General features: G+C 44.0%; 1 protein-coding gene across 2 annotated transcripts in view; it reads right to left on the bottom strand.

Annotated features, from left to right (window-relative positions):
- Nucleotides 1–5,900: 5,900 nt before the first annotated feature.
- KPTN (kaptin, actin binding protein) overlaps nucleotides 5,901–27,408 on the bottom strand; it is a 33,940-nt gene continuing 12,432 nt past the window's right edge. For both annotated transcript variants that reach the window (XM_033956361.1, XM_033956362.1), the window contains exons 10-12: nucleotides 20,997–21,132; nucleotides 8,968–9,177; nucleotides 5,901–8,279 (exon numbers count right to left, since the gene is read on the bottom strand). In XM_033956361.1, coding sequence (XP_033812252.1) covers nucleotides 8,130–8,279; nucleotides 8,968–9,177; nucleotides 20,997–21,132 — 496 coding nt within the window. In that variant the 3' untranslated portion in view covers nucleotides 5,901–8,129. The remainder of the gene's footprint in view (nucleotides 8,280–8,967; nucleotides 9,178–20,996; nucleotides 21,133–27,408) is intronic.

The following is a 27,408-nucleotide window of genomic DNA, read 5'->3' as shown; positions in this document are numbered from 1 at the left end:
TGATATGTCAGCTAGATTATTACGATGCTTATTGATCATTGCTCTGAAACTTATAGTGTTTAATTGGAAAAATGCTAACAATTTGTCTTAAAATCTGTGGTGGCATGATGTATGCTTAATAATGCGATATGAGAGATGTTTTGCGGAGAAATGTGGAAATATGCATAAACATGAACAAATCTGGGCACCTTTAACTGCGTATTGTGATTCTTTTTAGATCACTGCCCTTATGTATTTTGTCTTCTGTCATTTTTGCATACCCTTTCTTTTTTGTACTTGCTGTATTGATTGTTATTAGATAGAGAAAACAAAAAGGCAACCGAGTCACATCAAGGTTTGTGTGAGGGACGCTCAGGACGCCAAAATTGGCTCACACCTTACAAACCAAAATGGGGAAATATATATAACTAGTGTTTAAGCCCGTTAGATTAACGGGTGCTAGATGTCTCCTGCTTTTGAACCTGGGCAGGGGCAGAGGCAGAGATGGGGCGGGAGGGAGTGATGGTGGGAGAGCAATTTCAAAGCCTCGGCAGCGGCGGCTCCTTGACCAATCCGCGCTTACAACGTCCCCACACTCGCGGTCTGGCTGGCTCCCCCTCCAAAGCCCTTCGCAGCGGCAGCCCCTCCGCAATCCGTCCCCGCGTCCCATGCCTCTCCGAAGGCCGGCTCCCACGAAAATGGTGCCCCTCTGTGCAAAGCCGCAGCGGCAGCCTCCCTCAAGACACATTTAAAATCTGACATATTGTAATCACAAAACAGAAAATAAAATTATTTTTCTTACCTGGTCATTATTCATATCATGTAGGAGTCCCAGGCTATGGTTGGCTTTTGATAACTGGCTTGCCAGGGCCCCTTCTTTCTTCTTCCCTCCCTCCATCCCTGCAGCTGAAGACAGGCACCTCCCCCCAGTGGTCTGAGACAGGAGGGAGCAGTTAGGAGAGGGTCTGAGGGCAAAGAGGGGCTCAACAGCACACAACCACCTTTCCTTCCCTCCCTCCATCAGGTGCTCCAGTGGTCTGAGACAGGAGGGAGCAGTTAGGAGAGGGTCTGAGGCTAAAGAGGGGCTCAACAGCGTCCAACCACCTTTCCTTCCCTCCCTCCATCAGGTGCAGTGAATCCACCAATGTTAAAAGGAGCCGCGTCGAAATCGGAGGCCTGCCACTGCCGTAGCACGTTCCCCTCTGCCTTGGTCCCGCCCCTTCTGTTACGGTGGCGGCAGGGCTCCAATTTCAAAGCAGCTCCTTTTAACATAGGCGGAGATGAACTGTACCTGATGGAGGAAGGGAAGGAACGGTGGGGTAAATTTCGGGAACGGCAGGAATTGTTTTGCGGGCCAAGCACCGTGAAAGTTTGTTTCTTTAGGCAGCCCCGGTTGTTTATTTGGATTAAATGTGAGCCGGGTGAGGAAGGCCGCCGCAGCCTCGCTATGGTTGTTTCGGCCTTAGTCGCGCACGGTCATGTTTGGAAGTTGATTTTTCACCCTCCTCGTCTTTCGGGAGTGCAGTTGGTTACTCCGTTCCCTCCCTTCTTCCCTGTCTTTGGATTTGGGGGGGGGGGGGTTGTTTTGGAGTGGAGTGCTGCCATTAGTGACACGGTAGGGGTTTTGTGATGCTGCAGCAGTCCGGGTTGGCCGTGACGGTATGGGAGAGTGTGATGTCATGGCGGCTGTGCTTTGCTGGAGTACACTGGTTGCAGCTATGTTGGGCAGGTAGGGGACAACAATGGCGCTTATGCTCAAGTCCCCGCCGCAGCTCCTCTCTCGATCCTGGTGCGGTTCGAGAGAGGAGTCGTGGCGGCGGCTTGAACATAAGCGCGATTGTTGTCCCCCTACTTAGCCGCGAGGCTGCGGCAGGGTTTCCATGGCAACCCTGATCGCGGATCTCAGTGTAGGGCCTGGTCTGGCGGCGCCGTGTAGGGCGGAAGCGGGAGGCGGGACCTCAGCACAGCACCGGCGGCCCCCAGGAGTTTGAGGTCGGCGGCGGACATGCCTGGCGTGGCATGGTGCAGGAGGAACAGTGATCGGTGGCGCGAGCTGGAGAGCAGGTGGTGACAGTGATCGGTGGCGCGAGGTGGAGAGTAGGTGATGACGTAAAACGTGCGCATGCGCACTCGTGTTTTCGGGACGGATCAGGGAACACGTTTTTTTTAGTGCGCATGCGCGGCCTAGCATTTTATTATATTAGATGGACGATATATAATTATATATAATACATTATATTATGTTATAGGGTGCTCTGAGTGTGAACCCTCAGTGATAGGAGCGCAGCTCCGACACTTCACCTCTGGGTCAAGGCGGTAAGCCTCCACCCACACACCATCATCGAGCACCCCGGGTGTGCTGAAATCAAACAAATCAATCAATCAAAAGTGAGTAAATCAAACTCAACACAAACAACCTGAACGACCCCCACACAAACCCTGCCAGCCAGACCCCCCAAGAACGCGCAACAAAATCAAAATTAAAAAAAACCATACAAAAACTATCGAAAAAGCAACATAATACTTATCTGAAGCTATCTCACAGACTGAACCGCAGACAACGCAAACAACCGCGCCAAGAGGAAAGGTTCCAAACCTTTCCTCTTGGCGCGGTTGTTTGCGTTGTTCAGTCTGTGAGATAGCTTCAGATAAGTATTATGTTGCTTTTTCGATAGTTTTTGTATGGTTTTTTTTAATTTTGATTTTGTTGCGCGTTCTTGGGGGGTCTGGCTGGCAGGGTTTGTGTGGGGGTTGTTCAGGTTGTTTGTGTTGAGTTTGATTTACTCACTTTTGATTGATTGATTTGTTTGATTTCAGCACACCCGGGGTGCTCGATGATGGTGTGTGGGTGGAGGCTTACCGCCTTGACCCAGAGGTGAAGTGTCGGAGCTGCGCTCCTATCACTGAGGGTTCACACTGAGAGCACCCTATAACATAATATAATGTATTATATATAATTATATATTGTCCATTATATATATTTCCCCATTTTGGTTTGTAAGGTGTGAGCCAATTTTGGTGTCCTGAGCGTCCCTCACACAAACCTTGATGTGACTCGGTTGCCTTTTTGTTTTCACTATTTTAGGATTTTTTCGGCATATCCGGAGTGTATTGTTGTTGATGGTTTGTTATTAGATAGAAGCAGACTGTTGCTGTTCTTGTTTGTTGTATTGACTCTGCTTTGTACTCTCTTTTTATTGTGCATTTTATAAAACTAATAAACATTTTGAACTTAAAAAAAAACACCAAGCTTATTCCCACATTCACAAACATGATCTCTAAAACGAAGAAAAACAAAGTTCAACTACTATTTTATGCAATACAATAACTAAATCAAAACTGATTTTAAGTGTGCTGCAGAGTATGGTCTTATTCAAGGTTGATTATTGCAATGCACTCTCGTTGGATATTGCAAGTGCACCAGTGAAGGCACTGCAGGTGATTCAAAACTCTGCAGCAAGAATGCTTTTTGGTGTATTCAAATTTGATCATATAGTCCCAATTTTTTAAACAACTGCACTGGGTGCCGATAGAGTTTTAAAAACAGCATAAGTTGCTGTCGATTAGGCATTAGCCTGTCTATGGTAAGATGCCCTGGTACTTATGGAAATATTATAAGGTTATTGCCTTAGACAATCTAGATCCAAGTGCAAAGGGGTTAGAGGTTGAGGCACAGACTGGGTGCACACCACAGTGTGCTAACACAAGGGTATCAGCTTTTTCTGTAGCCTGCCCAGTAATAAGGAACATGTTGCCAGGACTGTTGCACATACGTGCTAGTAACCAATGTATTTAAAAGCTGTACTTTTTTTGTAAGCCTTTTCTGAAGGAGTTTATTATATATGATGCAGAGTGCTGACATCTTTATGAGCAGATTATGATTTGTGTTTTTATGGGGGGGTTTGTACTGTGTTGGATTATTGTGAACTGCCTCGGTCAGGGGTGTCAAAATCCCTCCTCGAAGGCCGCAATCCAGTCAGGTTTTCAGAATTTCCCCAATGAATATGCATGAGATCTATTTGCATGCACTGCTTTCATGGTATGCTAATAGAGCTCATGCATATTCATTGGGGAAATCCTGAAAACTCGACTGGATTGCGGCCCTCGAGGAGGGACTTTGACACCCCTGGCCTAGGTGCTAAGCTGGTGATAAATTTCTAAAATAAACAAAAGTTATAGCCCAGCTGTTATACAATTCAAATAAGAGCAAAGCAAGAAAAGGACTTTGACAAAGATGTGGATTGGTCACAGTCTTATCACCATTTTTCTTGCTCTTGCTAATGTAAGGCCCCGTCAAAATGGGAGGGAAGAAAAAGTAGCTACAACCTTCCATCCTCCAGGGACCTTTACTTTCCTCAGTGGCTTACAGAGGTAGATAAATGTGGCCTGAGTCAGCACTTACCTTTCTCCCAATGCAAGCATAAGGTGTACACATTATCCCCAGTGGAGAATGCAATGTATGCTGAGGCTACACAAGTAACATAGTAGATGACGGCAGATAAAGACCCGAATGGTCCATCCAGTCTGCCCAACCTGATTCAATTTAAAAAAATTTTTTTTTTTTCTTCTTAGCTATTTCTGGGCAAGAATCCAAAGCTTTACCCGGTACTGTGCTTGGGTTCCAACTGCCGAAATCTCTGTTAAGACTTACTCCAGCCCATCTACACCCTCCCAGCCATTGAAGCCCTCCCCTGCCCATCCTCCACCAAACGGCCATACACAGACACAGACCGTGCAAGTCTGCCCAGTAACTGGCCTAGTTCAATATTTAATATTATTTTCTGATTCTAAATCTTCTGTGTTCATCCCACGCTTCTTTGAACTCAGTCACAGTTTTACTCTCCACCACCTCTCTCGGGAGCGCATTCCAGGCATCCACCACCCTCTCCATAAAGTAGAATTTCCTAACATTGCCCCTGAATCTACCACCCCTCAACCTCAAATTATGTCCTCTGGTTTTACCATTTTCCTTTCTCTGGAAAAGATTTTGTTCTACGTTAATACCCTTTAAGTATTTGAACGTCTGAATCATATCTCCCCTGTCTCTCCTTTCCTCTAGGGTATACATATTCAGGGCTTCCAGTCTCTCCTCATACGTCTTCTGGTGCAAGCCTCCTATCATTTTCGTCGCCCTCCTCTGGACCGCCTCAAGTCTTCTTACGTCTTTCGCCAGATACGGTCTCCAAAACTGAACACAATACTCCAAGTGGGGCCTCACCAATGACCTGTACAGGGGCATCAACACCTTCTTCCTTCTACTGACTACGCCTCTCTTTATACAGCCCAGAATCCTTCTGGCAGCAGCCACTGCCTTGTCACACTGTTTTTTCGCCTTTAGATCTTCGGACACTATCACCCCAAGGTCCCTCTCCCCGTCCGTGCATATCAGCTTCTCTCCTCCCAGCATATACGGTTCCTTCCTATTATTAATCCCCATGCATGCAGCGCCTGAGTAAAGTATCACATTAGAGAGAGGACATGATCAAAACATTGAAGGTACTGAAGGGGATAGACTTAGTAGCTAAGGACAGGTTGTTCACCCTCTCCAAGGTAGGGAGAATGAGAGGGCACTTTGTAAAATTGAAAGGGAATAGATTCCGTATGAACGTAAGGAAGTTCTTCACTCAGAGAGTGGTAGAAAACTGGAACGCTCTTCCGGAGTCTGTCATAGGGGAAAACACCCTCCAGGGATTTAAGACAAAGTTAGACAAGTTCCTGCTGAACAAGAATGTACGCTGATAGGGCTGGCCTCAGTTAGGGCGCTGGTCTTTGACCAGAGGGCCGCCGCGTGAGCGGACTACTGGGCACAATGGACCACTGGTCTGACCCAGCAGCGGCAATTCTTATGTTCACATGGTTACGTAGAGTGGTATAATAAACAGAGATCTTCTTCTGGAACACAGAGATGGTCGATAGCGTTATTTTGTCTCCAACAAAATGTGTTAACATCAGTCAAAAGAAGCCAACATTTTTAGGTTTGAAGTGGGACTGGATAATCAACAATACACTGGGTTTCAGAAATTTTATAGTTTCAAAAGATTTGCCAAAACAGAATCTTTGAATTGCTTCAGTCAAGTCACTGTGGACTAGATTTTCTCATTTCAAATTTAGTCACAGAGCTAATAGCTGCTATGTTTTTCCGCCCGAGTTCAGCTTTTGAAAATATTGATATTCCTACATTTTTATTTGAAGAATATATGATTTCAAGTTACTTATCACTCTTGGGTTGTACAAAACACCTATAATATCCCAAGCTATGATCAACTGTAAACTGTCCACAGTCTTTATATAAGGACGCTTTCCTGCTTTGGTTATTTTATTTTACAACAAGCATTTAGAATACTTTTTACTCAAAATTTCATTTTTAAATATATGTTTAGCATTACTTTGTTGACTATGGGGGGGTAGGGGGGTGCCTTTTACAAAGCCGCAGCAGTGATGCTGCTGTGGTAAAAAAGTGCCCCATGTCTGTAGTTCCTTCAGAGTGTTTTGTAGACGATGTTTGTGGCTCCTTCAGAGCATTTTGTGCTTTTAGTTCCTGCCATTCTATGCCATCAGGCACAAAGCTCTGCCATCACTGGAATCAATGCCAGCCTTAGCGTTATTCTGAAGCCATGGTTCATGCTGTTTCATTACCCAGGAACCAATTTTCACTTAGTAAACTCTATATTACCAAGAGCTAGCTCTATTTCAAGTACAGTGCACTGGCACATAGAGGACCTTAGTTGCATTTCTGGATCATGAGCTCAGCTCCCCATATAAGGCTAGGGCTACCATGAAGCTTGTTCATAGGCATCATCCAACATTGACACCTAGTGGTCAGCCTTAGGTTCATGTCAGCCTGCTTCTGATAGAAACTAATATTTCTGGCCCCTGGCCAAATGCTCCAAATTCCAGTGCCTTCTGAAATGTATAGGCTGAATTTCTTATTGCAAAATAGAGACTATAAATACCTAAATGCTTTGGCCTGCGGGGAAAAAAAAATGACACAAAAATCTCTTCCCTAAAGTGACCTAATAATCAACTAAGTGATCATTGTTCCTACACTACCCAGAACTGCAATGACGCATCTAAAACTCTAATAGTTTAGCTAGATAGTTGGTAGGCACAAGAGCTGGTCCTATTCCTTAAGGCAGCAGCATCAACATCTTTGTTGCAAAGCACAACCAATCTCACCTTTTACTGTATATTTACAAATGCAGTAAAATGCTCTGCAAAAGGTAGGAAGGTGATAGTGAAGAACTCCATATAGAGTCTATTTATTAGTACAGTCTTAAGAAACTTATACAAGCTCCCTCTGGGTGAGAGATGTAACATCATTTATTTGGGATCTTCCCAAAAGATTTTAAGAAGACTGAGAAAAGTTCGATTGATATTTGGTCTGAAGAAGAACGACCACATTAGTCCATGTTATCGATTATTGCATTGGCTAGCGTTGGAAGCAAGAATACTATTTAAGTTTTCTTGCATTTGTTTTAAGCTGATTTCAGGAGTCTCCAATTTATTTGTTCTCTCACTTTGAATTTTATAGACCATCAAGGATTACAAGAAGCTCTAACTTATTTACCTATCCTAAGCCAAATGATGTCAGATATAAGACCTTTTTTGAAAGGATCTTAGCATTTCAGGCAGGCAAACTTCAATGTTGGCTCAGTGACTGTCTTCATCAAAAATGAGTAAAGTCTGCTTTGTTTGACAAATTTATCACATAATTAGGCCTTTTTAACATTGTAATTATTTTACCATTTTTAATCTTGGTTTTTTTAATCCTATGATATGTATGTACTTCGCTAATTGTTCAGTTTCTTACGCTGTAAACCGCCTAATCTCTTGGGTAATGGCGGTATAGAAGAATAAATTTATTATTATTATGAACATGGTGCAGGATAAGCCTGGGTAGAAGATGCCCTCCCAAACGTAATCCTTCCGTCTCTGAAGCTCACTATATGCCAGACTGGGCAGTTCTGTAAGAGAGTGTCTGCATGTTCCAGAGCTTACAGTATGTGTTTTCTAAGGAGGTGGGCAAAAGTTCACCTTTGCAACCTAGGAAAGTCCGGCAAGCTTCACATGCCCCTTTGTCAACTGCAGAGCTAGCCTGCAATGTTCTCAGAAACCCCAAAGCCAGAATAGAGAAGTGGCGCCTGTCCATCTCATCCTTCCTGGATCTTCTCAGCATGCGCTTCAGTTGCACCTTCCTTTGTAGTCATAAGCGATTCAGGAGCTGAACCCCCCTTCCTTAGTCGGGCCACCTTCTGGCCAAGCCTCTGCAGAACACACTGAGCTGCTTGTGCTAGGCTGTGCTGTGAGGAGAGACAAAAGAACAATATCAAAGATGTCAATGTCATAGACAAGGAGGACGACTAACACTTGCTACATTCAGCCCCATGCAAGCTTCACCTACAGTAGGCAGAATGATGCCTTTATGCAGAACAGCTGCCTCGTGGTGCACAGGAGCAGTCAATAGTTATTGTAGGTGTTTAAACTGGGTTCTAGGTTCTACAATAATTTTTTTTGCTTCACCAGGAAATGGACTTTTAGCATTCAAACAAATGAGCAGAAAACGTTGGATTGCACAGCACAATAGCACAAAGTAAAAATTTTCTACCGTTTGAAGTGCTGTGATTGACCAAGAGGGGCTGCATTTTGGGGGCTTGTCCCCGTTTGCAGGTCTTCTACCTAAGGGTTCTGAGCATTTCTAAGGTTGATAAAAACATGTAAAAACATATAAAGAGAAAAAAATAATAAGGGAGGGGTTCGTTAGTTTACATAATCAGAAGCAGCATCATGGCATGATAGGAATGTATTGTAGCGGAGGAAGGAGGAGACTCAGCCAAAGTGACTGTATCCCCAGCTAAAACAGCTCATAAGAACAGCCCCCTTCTTATTATTTTGGGTAGATGAGCATAAAAGTTCCCAGAAGATATGCAGAGCAAGACCTTGTGCTGAAGGGTTACTGGTTTGTTTAGATCACTTGGTTTCAAGGGTTACCTGAAGAATATGCATTCCTTTCAGCGATACGACCACCAGTTCACATAGCCCATCACAAGTCAGATCCAGATATGCCATGGACAACAGTGGGCTTGGGAAACTGCGTTTCCAAAGCAACCGAAACTCCCCCTCAGACTGGCACAGTGCAGTAGGGTATGTGGTGCCCTGAGCCGGGCCTGCTAAGGTCCAGTATTTGTAACACAGCAGCTCCTGCAGACACAAAAGAGGAAGAGAATGAAAGCCGAAAAAGAGATGAGCTGGATCATTAGCAAAAGGTTTAACGGATGCACTCAGACCCCTGCCTAGCCTGCATATCCTCAAAGACTGACCTCTAGGCTTTTCCTTCCTTGAAGGATGGAGGTGAACCAAGCACAGACCCAGACTGTACAATCAGACGGACAGCATACGTGTATAGTCATCTGAATGTAAAGCCTGGGTCTGTGCTCGGCTCCTCATATACACACATTGGAGCAACTTTTAATGACCTACGTAGAAGTTAGGTGCCCAAATTCTGAACACTAAGCTATGATAGCAGAGCTAGGCATCAAATCTAACATAGAATACTAGCTTGAGGCCATGGTTACACGCCAAACTTTAGGTGTGACCAGTTGTTTCACATCTATGGCTGGTGTAAATACTGGTACCTAAATTTGACAGCTGGGCAAGAAAATTCAGCTATTACATAAAGCACACACAATGAAAAATTAGGTTCTCTCCTTGATAATTATCTTTCTAGTAGACAAGACACATTATTCCTGAACCTTCGGGTAGTCAATAGAGAATGACATGGGGACAAATTTTTCCCCGTCCCTGCAGGAACTCAATTTCCCTGTCCCCACGAGTTTTGTTGCTGTCCCTATCCCATTCCTGTAAGGTCTGCCTTAACCGCACAAACCTTGAACACTTATGATTTTAAAGTGTTTGAGGCTTGTGCAGATGAGGACAGAGCTTGTAGGAATGGGGAAGGGACAGGAAAAAAACTTGCGGGGACTGGACAAGAAAATGAGTTCTCACGAGGATGGGGAAAAATTTTGTCCCTCTGTCGTTCTCTAGTAGTCAACCCCTTCTCGAGAGAATTCTTGTAGAGTCTCATTAGCATTCTTTTGCTATGCCTCCCATCCCACTGGATGGTCCTCCAATTCCTCAATTTGTATCAAAGCAGATGGTCAGCCCTGGAAAGGAAATAGAATAGGGAGGGATATGGGGATGCTCCCCGAGAAACTTGTCTGTTCTGCTCATATCATTAACATATAACAGATAAAACAAAACTGAACCATTTGCAATCTATATATATAAAATCGAAGGTATGTATGTGTGTATGTATGTGTGTGTGTATGTGCCGCGCAAAAACGGCTTGACCGATTTGAATGAAACTTGGTATGCAGATCCCTCACTACCTGGGATGATATGTTCTGGGGGTCTCGCGGCCCACCTGCACACGTGGGCGGAGCTACAAACAGAAAATCAGATTTCACCCATTTATGTCAATGGAAAAAATGTAAAACGCTGCCATTCTCACAGTAATTCAAAAACGACTTGACCGATTTGAACGTAACTTGGTATGCAGATCCCTCACTACCTGGGGTGATATGTTCTGGGGGTCTCGCGGCCCACCTGCACACGTGGACGGAGCTACAAACAGAAAATCAGATTTCACCCATTCATGTCAATGGAAAAAATGTAAAAAGCTGCCATTCTTACAGTAATTCAAAAACGGCTTGACCGATTTGAACGAAACTTGGTATGCAGATCCCTCACTACCTGGGGTGATATGTTCTGGGGGTCTCGCGGCCCACCTGCACACATGGGCGGAGCTACAAACAGAAAATCAGATTTCACCCATTCATGTCAATGGAAAAAATGTAAAAAGCTGCCATTCTCACAGTAAGTCCAACTATAAAACACTTTCTATGACACTATAACCACTAGGGACATCGTTTCTATTCTACCACAGACACCATACATATAGAGTTTGTATGTTCTAACTGTGTTTGTAACTGTTTCCTTCATGCACCCCAGTTCATAATGTTATTACATTACATGAGTACTCACATATGCTGAACTAGGAACACAGGTTCCATTCTGAACCGGGGAAAAAACTGCATGGAGTTTCTTTTCAACCTGAGTTTCCACATATTGAGTTGTTTAAATCAATACTGAAACTTTTAGATGCCACTTATTCCAACAGATCTTCCTTTTCAGTTTAAGAGATTGCAAATTCCAGTGAGACTTGCATTCTCTATCACAATCAACAAATCACAGGGACAGACTATTACATACTGTGGAGTGGATTTAAGATCCCCCCTGTTTTTCCCATGGACAACTCTATGTTGCTTGATCAAGGGTGGGTTCACCCAAGAATTTATATGTTCTTGCTCCTGGAGGTGAAACTAAAAATGTTGTTTATAATCAAGTTTTGTGTTAGTTGTATTGTATTCATTTTGTCAAATATTTCACATTATAATTTGAATATTGTACTTTTTATAAAGCTGTAAAAAAATAATTTCATTCACCACTATAAAGTATCTTTATTTCAATTCATTTACTGTGTTATTGCTATAATTAAATACCCGTGCAACGCCGGGGCATCAGCTAGTATACAATATAACAAGGTGAAAACAAACAAGTCATCAACTTGAGCACAACCTGTACTAAGAGTGTGAAAGATTCTACAGATACCCCTAGATTATTCAATGTGGCATTGCATCCTTTATGCCTATTAAGGCTGAATAAAGGAAAGAAACAAGATGTCCAGATTCCCCAGCACATTCAAGGTAGTATGCAGGTGAATGAACATCTGACAGGGCAGGCTTCAGGAATAGTGTGTGTACAAGAAAGAAGGTTATTGAGGTAAGAACCTAATCTTTCCTTCTAGCGACAGACACGTTATTCCTGAACTTTGGGACATATCAAAGCAGTCCCCAGAGTCTAGGGCAGGCTAATAATATGGAAGAACCAAATGTGGAGTCCACTGTGGCCACTATGACTACCCTGTAAAACTTTATGAATGTATGGCAAGGACCATGGGGCCGCTCTACAGATTTCTTCCAGAGACATCACTAAAGATTCCGCCCATGAGGAAGCCACACTTCTCATGCGGACACTTTCTACTTCTAATATAGGCTGAAGAAATGGCCATATAGATAATCTGGAAATGGTCAGTTTTGAGGCTGGTTGGCCTTTATGGGCAGCACCTGCCAGCACAAAAAGATGATCCAACAGCCGAAATTCGTTCGTAACCTCCAAATACTGAAGCAATACCCTGTGCACATCCAACAATTCCAGCACCTTATCACTCTTCCTCAATCCCAAGGGAATGAAGGCAGGCAGTTACACTTCTTGAATGATATAAAAGCTGAAAACAACTTTTGGTAAGAAAGAAGGGGCTATGCACAAGACCCCGCCTGACTGAAATTCCAAGGAAGGGATCTCTGTATAACAATGCCTACAGTTCTGACATTCATCAGGGCTGAGGTAATTGTCACCAAAAAAACCATTTTAATTGTAAGATCCATCAGAGACGCTTGCTCTGGAGGTTCATAGGGCAGTCTAGCTAGCCTGTAGGACCAGATTAAGACTCCAAGCCGGAAAAGGCCATCGCACCGGAGGACAAAAGTGCAACCCACCCTTCAAAAATCTGGCCACATCTGGACATGTGGCCACAGTGCTCAAAACACAAGAGCCCCACAATATGAACCTTCAAAGAGCCAACCTCTAGGCCTTTTGACAGTCCTTCCTGCAGGAAAGTGAGCACCAAAGATACCGATGCTATGCCTCCGAGTGCACCAAGCTTGAAAACACTCCCAGGCTTTTGTTGCTAGAGTCCTTTCCTTTCTACATCTTAAAAGGATGAACACCACTTCATCCAAATAGCCTTTGCACACTAGCACTGCATGCTCAAGAGCCATGCCATAAGACCAAAACATTCTGGATTCTGCAGGTCAGTTGGGCCCTGTGTGAGCAGTCGCAGATGACATGGAAGTCTGAGACCTTGGTCCCTTTGCAGAAAGACCAGGTCTGCATACCACAGTCTCTTGAGCCAATCTGGTGCTATTAGAATCACCAGCCCTAGGTGTGTCACTATCCTGCACAGAAGTCTGCCTTTCGTGGGCCAAGGAGGGAAGGCGTAAAGTTGTCCTGCCTTTGGCCAAGGTTGCAGCAGGACATCCAGACCTTTGCTTCCTGGCTCGCATCTCTGACTGAAGAACTCAGCTGCCTTCTTGTTGGCTGCCAATGCCATCAGATCGAATGCTGGGCACCGCCACTGACTCACAATGCAGGTAAAGGCTTCCTGAGACAGTGACCGTTCCCCGGAATCTAGAGTCTTCTGGCTGAAGAATTCTGCTTGCACACATTGTCCATTCCAGCCAAATGTGCCGCTGAGAGCATCAAGAGTAGCCTCTGTCCATCGAAACAGCATCTGGGCTTCCAAGCCTAGAGTAAACTCTTAGAGCCCCCCTGGTGATTGACATAGGCTACTGCTGTTGCATTGTCCAAGAAAACTTGTACCCTTTGCTCTACAGCACACTCCCGAATGCCTGAAGCGCCAGGCGGATGGCTCAAAATTACAAGCAGCTGATCAAACACTTCCTCCGAGAAGAGGACCAGCGTCCCTATACTGGTCACCCCTCATAATATGCACCCCAGCTATATAGGCTGGTGTTCGTCATCAGGATCACCCATGTGGAGATGCAAAGAGGAACTAACTCCTCTGGTTAGACACTGAGGCTCCAACCACCAGGCTAGACTGTGACATGCTTCTGTTGTCTAAGGCAGCTGCTGCTGGAGTACAATAAACCCCCATGAATTCACAGTTTGCAAATCGCGGACTCAGTAATTTGCGTTATATTCCGATCGCCTCTTCCTGGCACTAAAGTAATAATTACAACAATCAGGAACTGCTTTGACACACTATCTGACGTATCAAAGCAGCTCCTGATTGGTGTAACCATGACTTTAGTACCAGGAAGAGACGGTCGGAAAATGTGCCCGGCCTCATAAGTACAATTTAAGCACCTGCCGGCGCCCCAGCTGCCCTCTCCTGTCTTCGATCAGCTGAAAAACCGTATTTGCGGTTTTTCAAAATTCGCGGATGTTACTGGAACAGAACCCCTGCAAATTTCAGGGGAGTACTATACACCCATCTGTAGGCACCATTGGGAGAGGAGCACATTCTGGAGTGGATGCAAGTGCACCTTGCCCAAGGGACCATGTCTATGGTTGCAACCATTAATCCCAGCATTTGCAAATAATACTAGGCCATCGGAGCTGTCTTCCATATCTAACGCAGAAGCTTCTCTTTGCATGCGTCCAGGAGGAACACCTTGTTTTCCCTTGTGTTGAACTGGACTCCCAGGAACTCCAAGATCTGTGTCACCTCCAGGTGGCTTTTCCAAAAGTTGACCACCCAGCCCAGCTTTTGCAGTAGCTTAATCACTCTTTGAACAGCCAGCGTGTCTTCAGATTCCGACAGGGCTCTCATCAGCCAATCGTCCAGGTACAGATGAACTTGTATACCTGTTCTGCACAGGTGTGCTGCCACTACAACCATCATCCTGGTGAAGGTCAGTGGCACCATGGCCTGCCCAAACTGGAAGTCCTGCTCTAGCACATGGAAATGCAAGAACATCCTTGTTCTGGAAAAATGGGACTGTGCAGACAACTTGCTGCACTTCTTCGAGGGAGTAAACAGGCAGATAGGCAAGGGTGACCCGGTCGACATTGTATATCTGGATTTTCAGAAGGCGTTCAACAAGATTCCGCATGAACAACTACTTTGAAAAATTGCAAGCCATGGAATTGAAGGTGATGTACTTACATGGATTAAAAACTGGCTGGTGGATAGGAAGCAGAGAGTGGGGGGTAAATGGACAATACTCGGACTGGAAAAGTGTAACGAGTGGAGTGCCGCGCCGCAGAGTTTGGTGCTTGGACCCGTGCTCCACATATTTATAAACGACCTGGAAATTGGTACGACGAGTGAGGTGATTAAATTTCCAGACAATACGAAGTTATTCAGCATAGTGAAGACACAGGAGGATTGCGAGGACCTGCAACATAACAAACACACTTGAGAAATGGACCACGACATGGCAAATGAGGTTTAACGTGGATAAGTGTAAGGTGATGCATGTCGGTAACAAAAACCTTATACACGAATACAGGATGTCCGGTGCGGTACTTGGAGAGACCCCCCCAGGAAAGAGACTTGGGAGTACTGGTCGACAAGTCGATGAAGCCATCCGCACAATGTACAGTGGCGGCAAAAAGGGCAAACAGAATGCTAGGAATGATTAAGAAGGGGATCACGAACAGATCAGAGAAGGTTATCATGCTGCTGTACCGGGCCATGGTATGCCCTCACCTGGAATACTGCGTCCAGGACTGGTTGCCATACATGAATAAGGACACAGTGCTACTCGAAAGAGTCCAGAGAAGAGCGACTAAAATGGTTAAGGGGCTGGAGGAGTTGCCGTACAGTGAGAGATTAGAGAAACTGGGCCTCTTCTCTCTTGAAAAAAGGAGACAGAGGAGACATGATTGAAATGTTCAAGATAATGAAGGGAATAAACTTAGTAGATAAAGACAGGTTGTTCACCATCTCCAAGGTAGAGAGAACGAGAGGGCACCCTCTAAAGTTAAATGGGGATAGATTCCGTACAAACGAAAGGAAGTTCTTCTTCACCCAGAGAGTGGTAGAAAACTGGAATGCTCTTCCGGAGGCTGTTATAGGGGAAAACACCCTCCAGGGATTCAAGACAAAGTTAGACAAGTTCCTGCTGAGCTAGAACGTACACAGGTAAGGCTAGTATCAGTTAGGGCACATGAGCAGACTGCTGGGCACGATGGACCACTGGTCTGACCTAACAACGGCAATTCTTATGTTTTAAATCCAGCGAGGCGAGAAATTCCCCCTGGCACCAATTACCCACCACACCGTCTCCATCTGGAAACAGGATATCTTGAGGGACGCATTTACCACCTTGAGATCTAGAATTGGCCTTCAATCTTCTGAGCCTCTCTTGGGCACTATGAAGTATATCGAGTATCAGCCGGAGTTTGAGTCTTCCTCTAATACGGGCTCTATGGCTTTCAGATCCAGCAGCCTTTTCACTGCTGCTCGGATTTTCACTTCTTTTTTTCTTGCTTCCCAGATGGCGATTCCACTAAAAAGTCCAGGACGGTATGGAAAAACTCGAGCATATACCTCTCCTGTATAATGTTCAGCATGCGGTCATCTGTAGTGATCTCCTGAATAATGTCCAGCACTTGGCCGCATGTAGTGATCTCCCCCTCCCCCATGCTCCCCAAAAGGCCATCTGTAATGATCTCCTGTACAATGTCCAGCACTCAGCCCTCTGTAGTGATCTTCCCCCATGCTCTCCAATAGGCCAATAGCCTCCCTCCGATGCATGGATGTTCAGCTGACAGTTTGGTGTCATAACTGCTTCAAGGGAGCTGTTACAGAGCGAGATCCTGAAGATTGAGGGCACCTGGCCCTCCAAATCTTTGTCTGGAGCTTAGAAATGATCTCTGGCCCGAAGGCCCTTCCAAGAATTGGCGATATAGTCTGGAGGTCTGAAAATTATTGCGCCCTGACCCCCTAGGGGTTTGAGGTCTGCTATCCAGTAAGGACTTCGACTTGCGATCCTGCACACTGGTGTTAAGATCATCCAGACCTTTTCCAAACAGTAAATGTCCTTTAAATGGTAATTTACTCAGATCGCCTGGAGGAGGAATCCCCTATCCACTGTCTGATCCATAGCATCCTGCAGGTGAAAATGGAATAAGCAGAGATTAGAAAATTTCAAATCATTCAAAACACGGATATAAAAATTATACATAATGCCAATAAATTAGATCATGTAACGACTCTTTGAAAAATGCTCACTGGCTACAAATTTTGCACCGTTATCACATTTAAAATTCTACTTTTGACATTCACAACAAAATCTACACATTCTGCTTTTATTGATAGATTTATCATATCATATTCTAAGATCTACTGATCAATGCTTCTTATCTGTTCCTTCTTTGCATATCATCTATGACACTACTCGTAAATCCATCTTCTCTGTGGCAGCACCAACTTTATGGAATGCCCTGCCTATTTTCCTCAGACAACAGGACTCCTTACCAAAATTTAAATCAGAACTCAAAACACCCCCGCCGATGAGTGGTGCGCACGCGGAAAACCTGGCATGCTGACACCTGAAGCTGGGTCACCCTTGAGGTGACTGAAGCATTTTGTACACCTGCCAGCCGCATCCACCGAACAGCAAGCTCACTTTTTCTGCTTTTTGAAGCGCTCATAATGAAAGTGCCAAAAACCCACTCACAACAACACCGTGTAAAAAAAAAAAAAATGGCAGTCTCAGGCCTCTTTTTATTTATTTTTTCAATATTAAGCTCCTTTTATGTCTTGTGTCTTTTATTTTCTCTTTTTTGTTCTTCTCACAGCCAACCAAAAGCAGACCCCCACAGGCACTCTAAATTGTAGGCAGTGCTGGTATCGGTGGCAAGGCATAAAGTTGAGGCTCCTCTAGATTCAGAAAAACCTGGGGAGGTGGGGGAAATGGGGGGGGAGAGGGACTCAACTCTTCCAATTGTGACACGCCCCAAGTTTGGTAGGACCCCTGAGAGGGCCCCCCCCCTAAGCTCAGACAAAGGAACAAGAAAGATTCACTAACCAGATCCAACAGGCCTTAACAAACCTCAGCACAGACTGCACACAGACCACTCCACCTGCTGGAGACTGAGAAAAGACTGAGTGTAAAAGGGACTGCACAGAACCACTTGTACTGATGCCATAAGTCAGTGTCTTAGTCTCCAGCTGCTGGCAGAGGAGTGTAAACCCATCTGTTTCTGTGCTGGTCTGGAGGGATGATTAAGAACATTTTTATTCAAAGATGTTTTTAACCATTAAGATTCTAAAATACCATGTTACAGAGCCGTGCAAAAGTTTTGCATCACCTCTGAGTAATACATTGTTTTGTCTTTCTTGCTGGATCACAGCAATATTTCTGATGCCTACTGCTATATATTATATACCGACATGTTCAGAATTTTATGCTCTATCACCCTGCATATTTTAAATTGATTTAGGACTTCAGATTTAAGACTTATAACGCATAAACTGCAGAATGTAAAAAAATGTTGCTATTTGGTAAATGGATTACATTAGCTATTTCAATATGTACTAAGTTTATTTGTATTTTAACTTACCCCCCTTCAAGAGGAGGTAGCCCTGAAAAGGGCTGGTTGTTTTTTGCTATTCTAATAACTTATGGGCCAGCTTTTGTTCTTGATAACAAGCTTGCAGCATTGAGGCATGGAGTGAACCAATTTTCGAAGTTCATCTGGCTGTACAACATGGTGCCAAGCATTATTTCTTTAAAATTTTTATTTCAAGTTTATTTAAAATTTGATTGATCTGCTAATCATACATTCAAGGCGATGCACAATTCTAAAACAATTTATGACAACGTACAGTGCTTCATTCAACTCGATCTTTGTTTTTGGATGTTTTCTGAACACCCTGACAGCAAGATTATTCCACAAATTCTCGATTCGATTGAGATCTGGTGACTGCCTGGCCATTCCAGTCGCTGAATATGGCTTGATGTCATCCACTTTGTCACCATCTTTGCCCGATGACAGGGTGCATTGTCATCCTGGAAGTAGAAGTTACTCTGGAAAAGACTCCTTGCAGACGGAACCATTATGTTTTGTAAAGTGGAGAGATATTTGGCACCGTTCATCATGCCATCAATCACCTGAAAGCATCCAATATTATTGGCTGACATACAGCCCCAGGCCATGATTTTTATCGGATGCTTTACATTCAAGTCCAGGCACTATGGTTTGAAAGCCTCATTCTTAAATTGTCTTACAAATTGCACTGGCCTTCTAACACACAGAAAGTACTCTCATCACTGAAGAGAACGTTTTCCCACACCTCTGGAGTCCACATCCTGTACTTTCTGGCCCACTCAACCCATCACTTTCTTTGCATCGCCGTTACCAATGGCTTCTTTCTTGCTTTCTGGTTGGCTGTAGAGCCATGAACATAAGCAAAATATATATTCTCAACTGATTAAAATTAAAAAAAAATAAAAAATAATCCTTCATTCTGCCCCAGATAGATATTACTCCTGGTGGAATTCTGCACAAAAACTTCAAAATTCTGCATACAAAATTAGCAAATTCTGCAAACTTCTGCAAGTTTATTTGTCAAAGTTTAAACAATATTTTTGCTAATTATTATCCATATTCCATTTAAACAATTAAAATAAAATTATTTCTTCTACTTTTGTCATCTGGATGTTTTATTTTTCCATCATGTTGCTTCCAGTTTCTCTTTTCTGCTTTCTTAATGTACGCTAATTCTCCTTCAAGCAGTTGCTATTCATTTGTCTTTTTTCCTCCCTCCTCTCTATTCCCTCACTACACCTGCCTCAGACATATTGATCATTCCTTTATAGCTCTTTTCTGCTTCTTTTTCTTACCCTTCTCCTCTTTTTCACTTTTCAGCTCCCTATCAAATTTCTATCTTCTCTCCCATTTCCTATTTCATTCCTTCCTCAGCCCTCCATTCCCTTTCATCTTCAATGTGCTGATAGAGGAACTTTCAGAAAATTCTTTAAACACACAATTGTTCATAACTGCTTTTTTATAGGGTCGAAGATTTATTGTGAATTTAAATCCTGATGTTTGTATGTCTTTTGTATTGTTTTAAGCATTATGTGTGTTTGATCTTATGTAAACCACCTAGGGCTAGACGGTATAGAAATTTTAAAAATAAATAAATGTACCTCCATTACCATATTTCTACCCTCTCATCTGTTTCCTTGCCAAACCTCTCCTCCCCCTCAGCATCTTCCTTCCTTCACCCTTAAAGCCCAGCACCTGCTCTCTCTTCCTTCCCTCTCCACTCTCATAGCCTGACATCTCCCTATATCTTCCCTGCTGCACACTCCCCCCCCATGGTCCAGCATTTCTTCCACTCTCTTCCCTCACTCCCATTTCCAGGCATCTCTCCATCATTCCATTCTGCTCCTGAATCCAACATCTCCCTCCTTCTCCCCATCCCCTTTCTGTGTATCTCTCCCTCCCTCTCATCCACCATGTCCAACACCTCTCTCTCCCCCTTTCTTCCTTGTGCCCTGTGTCAAATCTCTCTATCCCCATCCATGCACCATCTCTCCCTTTCTCCCCTCCATTATGTGCAATTTCATCCTCTTCCCTCACCATTCATGTCTGCTTCTCCTCCTCCTGTGCCAGCATCTTTCCTTTCTCCCACCCCTCCCCTCTCCCTGTGCCATCAACTTTCCTTCCTCTCATCCCTTCCCTCCTCTTGTGTCTTCCTCTCCTCATCTATACTCTAAGGCTTGCTACTCCCCTCTGCCGCAGACAGACTTCTGGGTTATTGACAGGCAGCGTGTGAGAATTGCTGCTGATACCGCAACCCAAACATGCTGACATGGTCGAGAGTCTGTGTGGGAAAAAGGAATTCTGTGCGACTGTACAATTCTGCATTGCGCGGTCACACAGAATTTTGACCATGTCAGCATCTTTGGGTATGACTGTACAATTCTGCACTGTGCGGTCAAGCAAAATTCCTCCAGAAGTAAGATATATAGCAAAGCACAGAGAGGCTCTTCAGATCTGCCACAATGGTGAAACAAAAGAAGTAGTTCCCAGATGGACTGCTACAAAATAAAATCTCTTTATTAAAACAAACCACCCAATGTGGTCCACGTTTCGCTCACTCTTAGGCTGCTTCAGTGGTATAGTACTAAAAGTGAGTCGTCTAAACTAGGATTTGCAATCCCAACTAAAATGTACAAAATTGCACAGCAAGAAGGACACAGACTGTTCTCTCTGCCGACAGCTAGACCACATCAGGCGACTGTTTTAAGAGAGATTTTGTTTTGGAACAGTCCATCTGGTATGTTTCTTTTGCACCAGACAGATATCCACGCAGAAGTGGTGAGGCTTGGAAATCAGGATTACAAAAACTGCTGCACCTGTCCATACGTTCCCAGGAGGATTTCCTGCACCCCATCAAAATCTACATCAGTGACAAGTGCACACAGGACACAGTCATACTGGTCACTCTCTGGCAACAGCAACTGCTCCTGAAGCCCCTTCTTTAAAACATTCCTGCAAGACAAACACAAGGAAAGGTGCTCAAAAGCTAGGAGTAATAGGAGAGGGAGCATTTGGGGAAGGAGAGAGAGGTCTAGCTTGGCCAAAGGAAAAGTAGTTTAAAATATTTCCTTTTTACTGATGCTTTTAATAAATCAACCCTTGCCTAGGTGGCAGTACTTGGATCTGCAATACAGGTCTTTCTCTTATCTTTTCTATAAATTTTCCATATATTGAAATCCACTGTGAAAGCTCTTAGATAGAGCAGTATATCGAGAATTAATAAAACTTGAAAACATGGAGAGCCAGAATCCAGGGGTGCAGAGAGAGCAAGGAGTACCCAACCCTATATGTCATGTCTGTCTGTCCAAGTTAGATTGTAAGCTCTTCCGAGCAGGGACCGTCTATTTCAGTGTTTCTCAACTCGGTCCTGGAGTACCCCCTTGCTAGTCAGGTTTTCAGGATATCCACATTGAATCTGCATAAACTTGATTTGCAAGCACTACCTCTATTATATGCAAACGTCTTTCATGCATATTCATTGTGGATATCTTGAAAACTAGGACTGAGTTGAGAAACACTGATCTATTTAATGTCAAAATGTACTGCGCTGCTAGACTGAATTGTAGTTTTTGGTGGAACTCAGTATGCCATATGTATAAGATGGAAAGATTTCTTGCAGTACAGAGGGGGCATTTTAAAAGGTTTCAGGAGGTGTGGAGGCCATTAATTGAATATTATAATGATTAAGGTTTATTCTTTTTCCTTAGGGGATAATTTGTAGAAATGGGGGTGGGTGGGGGGGATAGGATAATCCAATTAAATAGCGGTATATTTCAACTGATTAATGGATATAAGAAACATGGTATATATGTATGAATAGAAAAGGAAAGGGGGTAAAATTATTGGAAATATGTTGTTATGAAATATTAGGGGATATATGTACTATGATGAGATATATTTGTTGTGCATTAATGTATATAATAAAATGAAAAAAGAGTTTGAGGAAGAAAGGGTGGGGGAGGGATAGGTTAAAGTATGATTAATTGTATTAAGGAAGAGGGATGTCTAAGTATGTATATGTTTGGATAGATTATTTTATTGATATGGGAAGGGATGGGAGGTGGGTGGGGGGGAATTAAAACATGTATAATAATATTGTGTAAGAATGTCAAGATATGTTCTGTCGGCAAGTACAGTATTATGGAAATTCAAATAAAGCTGGAAGATTATTAGCAAATTTCATTAAAGCAAAAAAAAGAAAATCTAAGATTATAGCAATTAAGGATAAACAGGGCAATACACACACTAGCAATGAAGATATAATAAAACAATTTCTTGATTTTTATAAGGATTTATATACTTCTGATACTTATGAAAATAAAGAACATGATGGTATAGAATTTTTAAAGTCATTTATTGGACCAAATATTCCGGATCATATAAAAGGAAGTTTAGAAGAACATATATCTTTAAAAGAAATAGAAATAGCATTGAAAGCTCTTAGAGTTGGATCCGCTCCAGGTGGAGATGGATATACTGCTGAATTTTATAAAACATTTCAAAATATTCTATTACCTTATCTATTAAATTTATATCAATATTAAATAAATAATGGAAATATATCAGGAACTATGGCTGATTCTGTTATAATTGTCTTGCCAAAACCAAACAGGGATCCAACATTGATAACAAATTATAGGCCTATATCTTTAATGAACGTAGACGCTAAATTAATTGCTAAAGTGTTGGCTATAAGATTAGCAAAAGCTCTTCCTTTTATCATAGATGTACACCAAACAGGATTTGTTGCTAAAAGACATTTTTCACATAACACTAGATTAGCATTTCACTCTTTAAATTTAGCAAAAAATTTAAATGATCCAGCTTTTCTAATATCATTAGATGCAGAAAAAGCACAGTTACTTACCGTAACAGGTGTTATCCAGGGACAGCAGGCAGATATTCTTGACTGATGGGTGACGGCACCGACGGAGCCCCGGTACGGACAATTATAGAGTGATTGCACTCTAAGAACTTTAGAAAGTTCTAGCTCGGCCGCACCGCGCACGCGCGAGTGCCTTCCCGCCCGACAGAGGCGCGCGGTCCCTCAGTTAGTATAAGCCAGCTAAGAAGCCAACCCGGGGAGGTGGGTGGGACGCAAGAATATCTGCCTGCTGTCCCTGGATAACACCTGTTACGGTAAGTAACTGTGCTTTATCCCAGGACAAGCAGGCAGCATATTCTTGACTGATGGGTGACCTCCAAGCTAACAAAAAGAGGGATGGAGGGAAGGTTGGCCATTAGGAAAACAAATTTTGCAAAACAGATTGGCCGAAGTGTCCATCCCGTCTGGAGAAAGCATCCAGACAATAATGAGATGTAAAAGTGTGAACTGAGGACCAAGTAGCAGCCTTGCAGATTTCCTCAATAGGAGTGGAACGGAGGAAAGCTACAGAAGCTGCCATTGCTCTGACTCTATGGGCCGTGACAGAACCTTCCAGTGTCAGTCCGGTCTGAGCATAACAGAATGAAATGCACGCTGCCAGCCAATTAGACAACGTACGTTTAGAAACGGGACGTCCCAATTTATTTGGATCAAAGGACAGAAAAAGTTGGGGAACTGATCTGTGGGGTTTCGTACGCTCTAGATAGTAAGCCAGAGCCCTTTTACAATCCAAAGTATGTAAAGCTTGTTCTCCAGAATGAGAATGAGGTTTTGGAAAGAAAACAGGTAGAACAATGGATTGGTTGAGATGGAATTCAGAGACAACCTTAGGGAGAAACTTTGGATGTGTACGCAAAACCACCTTGTCATGGTGAAAAACCGTAAAAGGTGGATCTGCGACCAGTGCATGAAGCTCACTGACCCTCCTGGCAGAGGTAAGAGCAATAAGGAAAAGCACTTTCCAAGTGAGAAACTTGAAAGGAGAGGTAGCCAAAGGTTCAAATGGAGGCTTCATTAAGGCAGAAAGAACCACATTGAGATCCCAGATAACAGGAGGGGCTTTAAGAGGTAGTTTCACATTGAAAAGCCCTCGCATGAACCTGGACACCAGGGGATGAGCTGAGAGAAGTTTTCCATGGACTGGCTCATGAAAAGCTGCAATGGCACTGAGGTGGACTCTGATGGAAGAGGACTTAAGGCCAGAGTCAGACAAAGAGAGCAAATAGTCCAACAAGGTCTCCACTGCCAGGGAAGTGGGATCAAGATGATGAAGAAGACACCAGGAGGAAAATCTCGTCCACTTCTGATGGTAACATTGCAGAGTGGTTGGTTTCCTGGAGGCATCCAGAATGGAACGAACAGGCTGAGATAAAAGAGTATCATGAGATGTCAGCCCGAGAGATACCAAGCTGTCAGGTGCAGAGACTGGAGGTTGGGATGTAGAAGGGTTTCCTGCTGTTGCGTAAGCAGAGAAGGAAACAGAGGAAGAAGAAAAGGTTCCCTGGAACTGAGTTGAAGTAGAAGGGAGAACCAATGTTGCCTGGGCCACCTCGGAGCAATCAGAATCATAGTGGCTCGTTCCCTCTTGAGCTTGAATAAGGTTCTCAACATTAGAGGCAGAGGAGGGAAGGCGTACAGGAACAGATTCGACCAGTCGAGGAGAAAAGCATCCGCTGCCAGACGGTGAGGAGAGTAAAGTCTGGAGCAGAATAGGGGCAGCTGATGATTGTGAGGAGCTGCAAAGAGGTCTATCTGAGGAGTGCCCCATTGAGTGAAGATAGACTGCAGAGTTACAGGATCGAGTGTCCACTCGTGAGGCTGGAGAATTCTGCTGAGTTTGTCCGCTAAAGAATTCTGTGCTCCCTGAATGTAGATAGCTTTCAGGAAGAGATGGTGATCTATGGCCCAATTCCAGATCTTTTGGGCTTCTTGGCATAAAAGGCGAGAGCCTGTCCCACCCTGTTTGTTGATGTAGTACATCGCAACCTGATTGTCTGTGCACAACAGAAGGACCTGAGGAAAGAGAAGATGTTGGAAGGCCTTGAGGGCATAAAACATCGCTCTGAGTTCCAGGAAATTGATTTGATGCTTCTTTTCCTGGGCTGTCCAAAGACCTTGAGTCTGGAACTCGTTCAAGTGAGCTCCCCATGCATAAAGAGAGCCGTCGGTGGTGATGACTAGTTGATGAGGAGGCTGATGGAACAGAAGACCTCTGGATAGATTTGAGGATACCAACCACCATTGAAGAGACTGACGAAGAGATGATGTCACAGATATGTGTCGTGAGCAAGGATCCGTCGCTTGGGACCACTGAGTAGCAAGGGTCCATTGAGGAGTGCGCAGGTGAAGACGTGCGAGGGGCGTGACATGAACTGTAGATGCCATGTGCCCCAAGAGTACCATCATTTGCCTGGCTGAGATGGAAGGTAGTGAAAGCACCTGCTGACATAGAGACTGAAGGGTCTGAAGACGATTGGATGGTAGGAAAGCTCTCATGAGGAGTGTGTCCAGGATCGCTCCAATGAATTGAAGTCTCTGAGTGGGGATGAGATGAGATTTGGGTAGATTGATCTCGAACCCCAGAATTCGTAGAAACAAGATGGTTTGGTTGGTGGCCAGTAGAACTGCTTGAGCGGATGTGGCCTTGATTAACCAGTCGTCCAGGTAAGGAAAGACCTGGAGGTGGTGAGAGCGTAGAAATGCCGCTACCACAATGAGACACTTGGTGAAGACCCTTGGAGAGGAGGCAAGGCCGAAGGGCAGCACCTTGTATTGGTAATGACAATGATTGATCATGAAACGGAGATACTGTCTTGAGGTTACATGGATCGGTATGTGAGTGTATGCCTCTTTGAGATCGAGGGAGCATAGCCAGTCGTTTTGATTGAGAAGAGGATAAAGGATGGCTAAAGAAAGCATCTTGAATTTTTCTTTTACCAGATGTTTGTTGAGATCGCGGAGATCCAAAATTGGTCTGAGATCTCCTGTTTTTTTGGGGACTAGAAAATAACGGGAGTAGAATCCCTGCCCTTTTTGATCTAAAGGAACTTCTTCTATAGCGTTCAGAAAGAGGAGGGATTGGACTTCCTGAATAAGGAGGGTAGATTGAGGACTGTTCAAAGCAGACTCTTTTGGCAGACTTTGAGGCGGAAGAGTCTGAAAGTTGAGAGAGTAGCCTTGGCGGATGATGTTGAGGACCCATTGGTCCGAAGTGATAACTTCCCACCGGCTGAGGAACAGAGAAAGTCGACCTCCTATAGGTTGAGGCAGGAGAGCAGGAATAGGAATACTGGCTATACTGTGGAGAATGAAGTCAAAAGGGCTGTGACTTCTGCTGAGGAGGTGGTTTCACAGGTTGCTGCTGTGGCTGCTGTCTGGGAGGCTGACGTTGTTGCTGCCTCTGACGCCTGGGTTGCTGAGCAGTGGTAGGTAATGGCCGAGCTGTGAAGCGGCGTTGATAGGCCGACTGCTGCCTATATGGTTTTGGCGGAGGAGGCTTCTTTTTATTTTTAAGCAGGGTATCCCAGCGTGTCTCATGAGCAGAGAGCTTTTGTGTGGTTGAGTCCATGGATTCCCCAAAGAGCTCATCCCCTAGGCACGGGGCGTTGGCTAACCGATCCTGATGATTAACATCAAGCTCGGATACCCGAAGCCAGGCCAGGCGACGCATAGCCACCGACATTGCTGTCGCTCTGGATGTAAGTTCAAAGGTGTCATATATGGATCTAACCATGAACTTACGTAATTGAAAAAGAGACGACAAGCAGGTATGAAAAGAGTGATGTTTTCGTGAAGGAAGGTACTTTTCGAAGGAAGCCATGGTGGTAAGGAGATGCTTCAAATAAAAAGAAAAATGAAAAGCATAATTGCTAGCTCTATTTGCTAACATAGCATTTTGGTAGAGCCTCTTACCAAATTTATCCATGGCTCTACCCTCTCTGCCAGGAGGTACCGATGCATATACACTAGCTCCTGAAGATTTTTTAAGGGTGGATTCGACAAGTAAGGATTCGTGTGGAAGTTGAGGTTTGTCGAACCCAGGAATGGGAATTACCTTATATAGAGAATCCAGTTTACGTGGGGCCCCTGGGACAGTTAAAGGAGTCTCTAAATTCTTATAGAAAGTCTCCCTCAAGATGTCATGAAGAGGGAGTTTCAAAAATTCCTTTGGAGGCTGGTCAAAATCAAGGGCATCCAAAAAAGCTTTGGACTTTTTGGATTCAGCCTCCAAAGGAATGGACAAGGAGTCACACATCTCTTTCAAAAAGCAGGAGAAAGAGGAAGTGACCTGTTTGGAGGATGGGTCAGGGACAGCTGAATCCTCCTCCTCTGAGGAACATTCG

This window comes from Geotrypetes seraphini, chromosome 8 (assembly GCF_902459505.1).
Source record: "Geotrypetes seraphini chromosome 8, aGeoSer1.1, whole genome shotgun sequence".
NCBI lineage: Eukaryota > Metazoa > Chordata > Amphibia > Gymnophiona > Dermophiidae > Geotrypetes > Geotrypetes seraphini.
The sequence above is the reverse complement of the archived record's forward strand: the minus strand, read 5'-3'. Positions and strand labels throughout refer to the sequence as shown.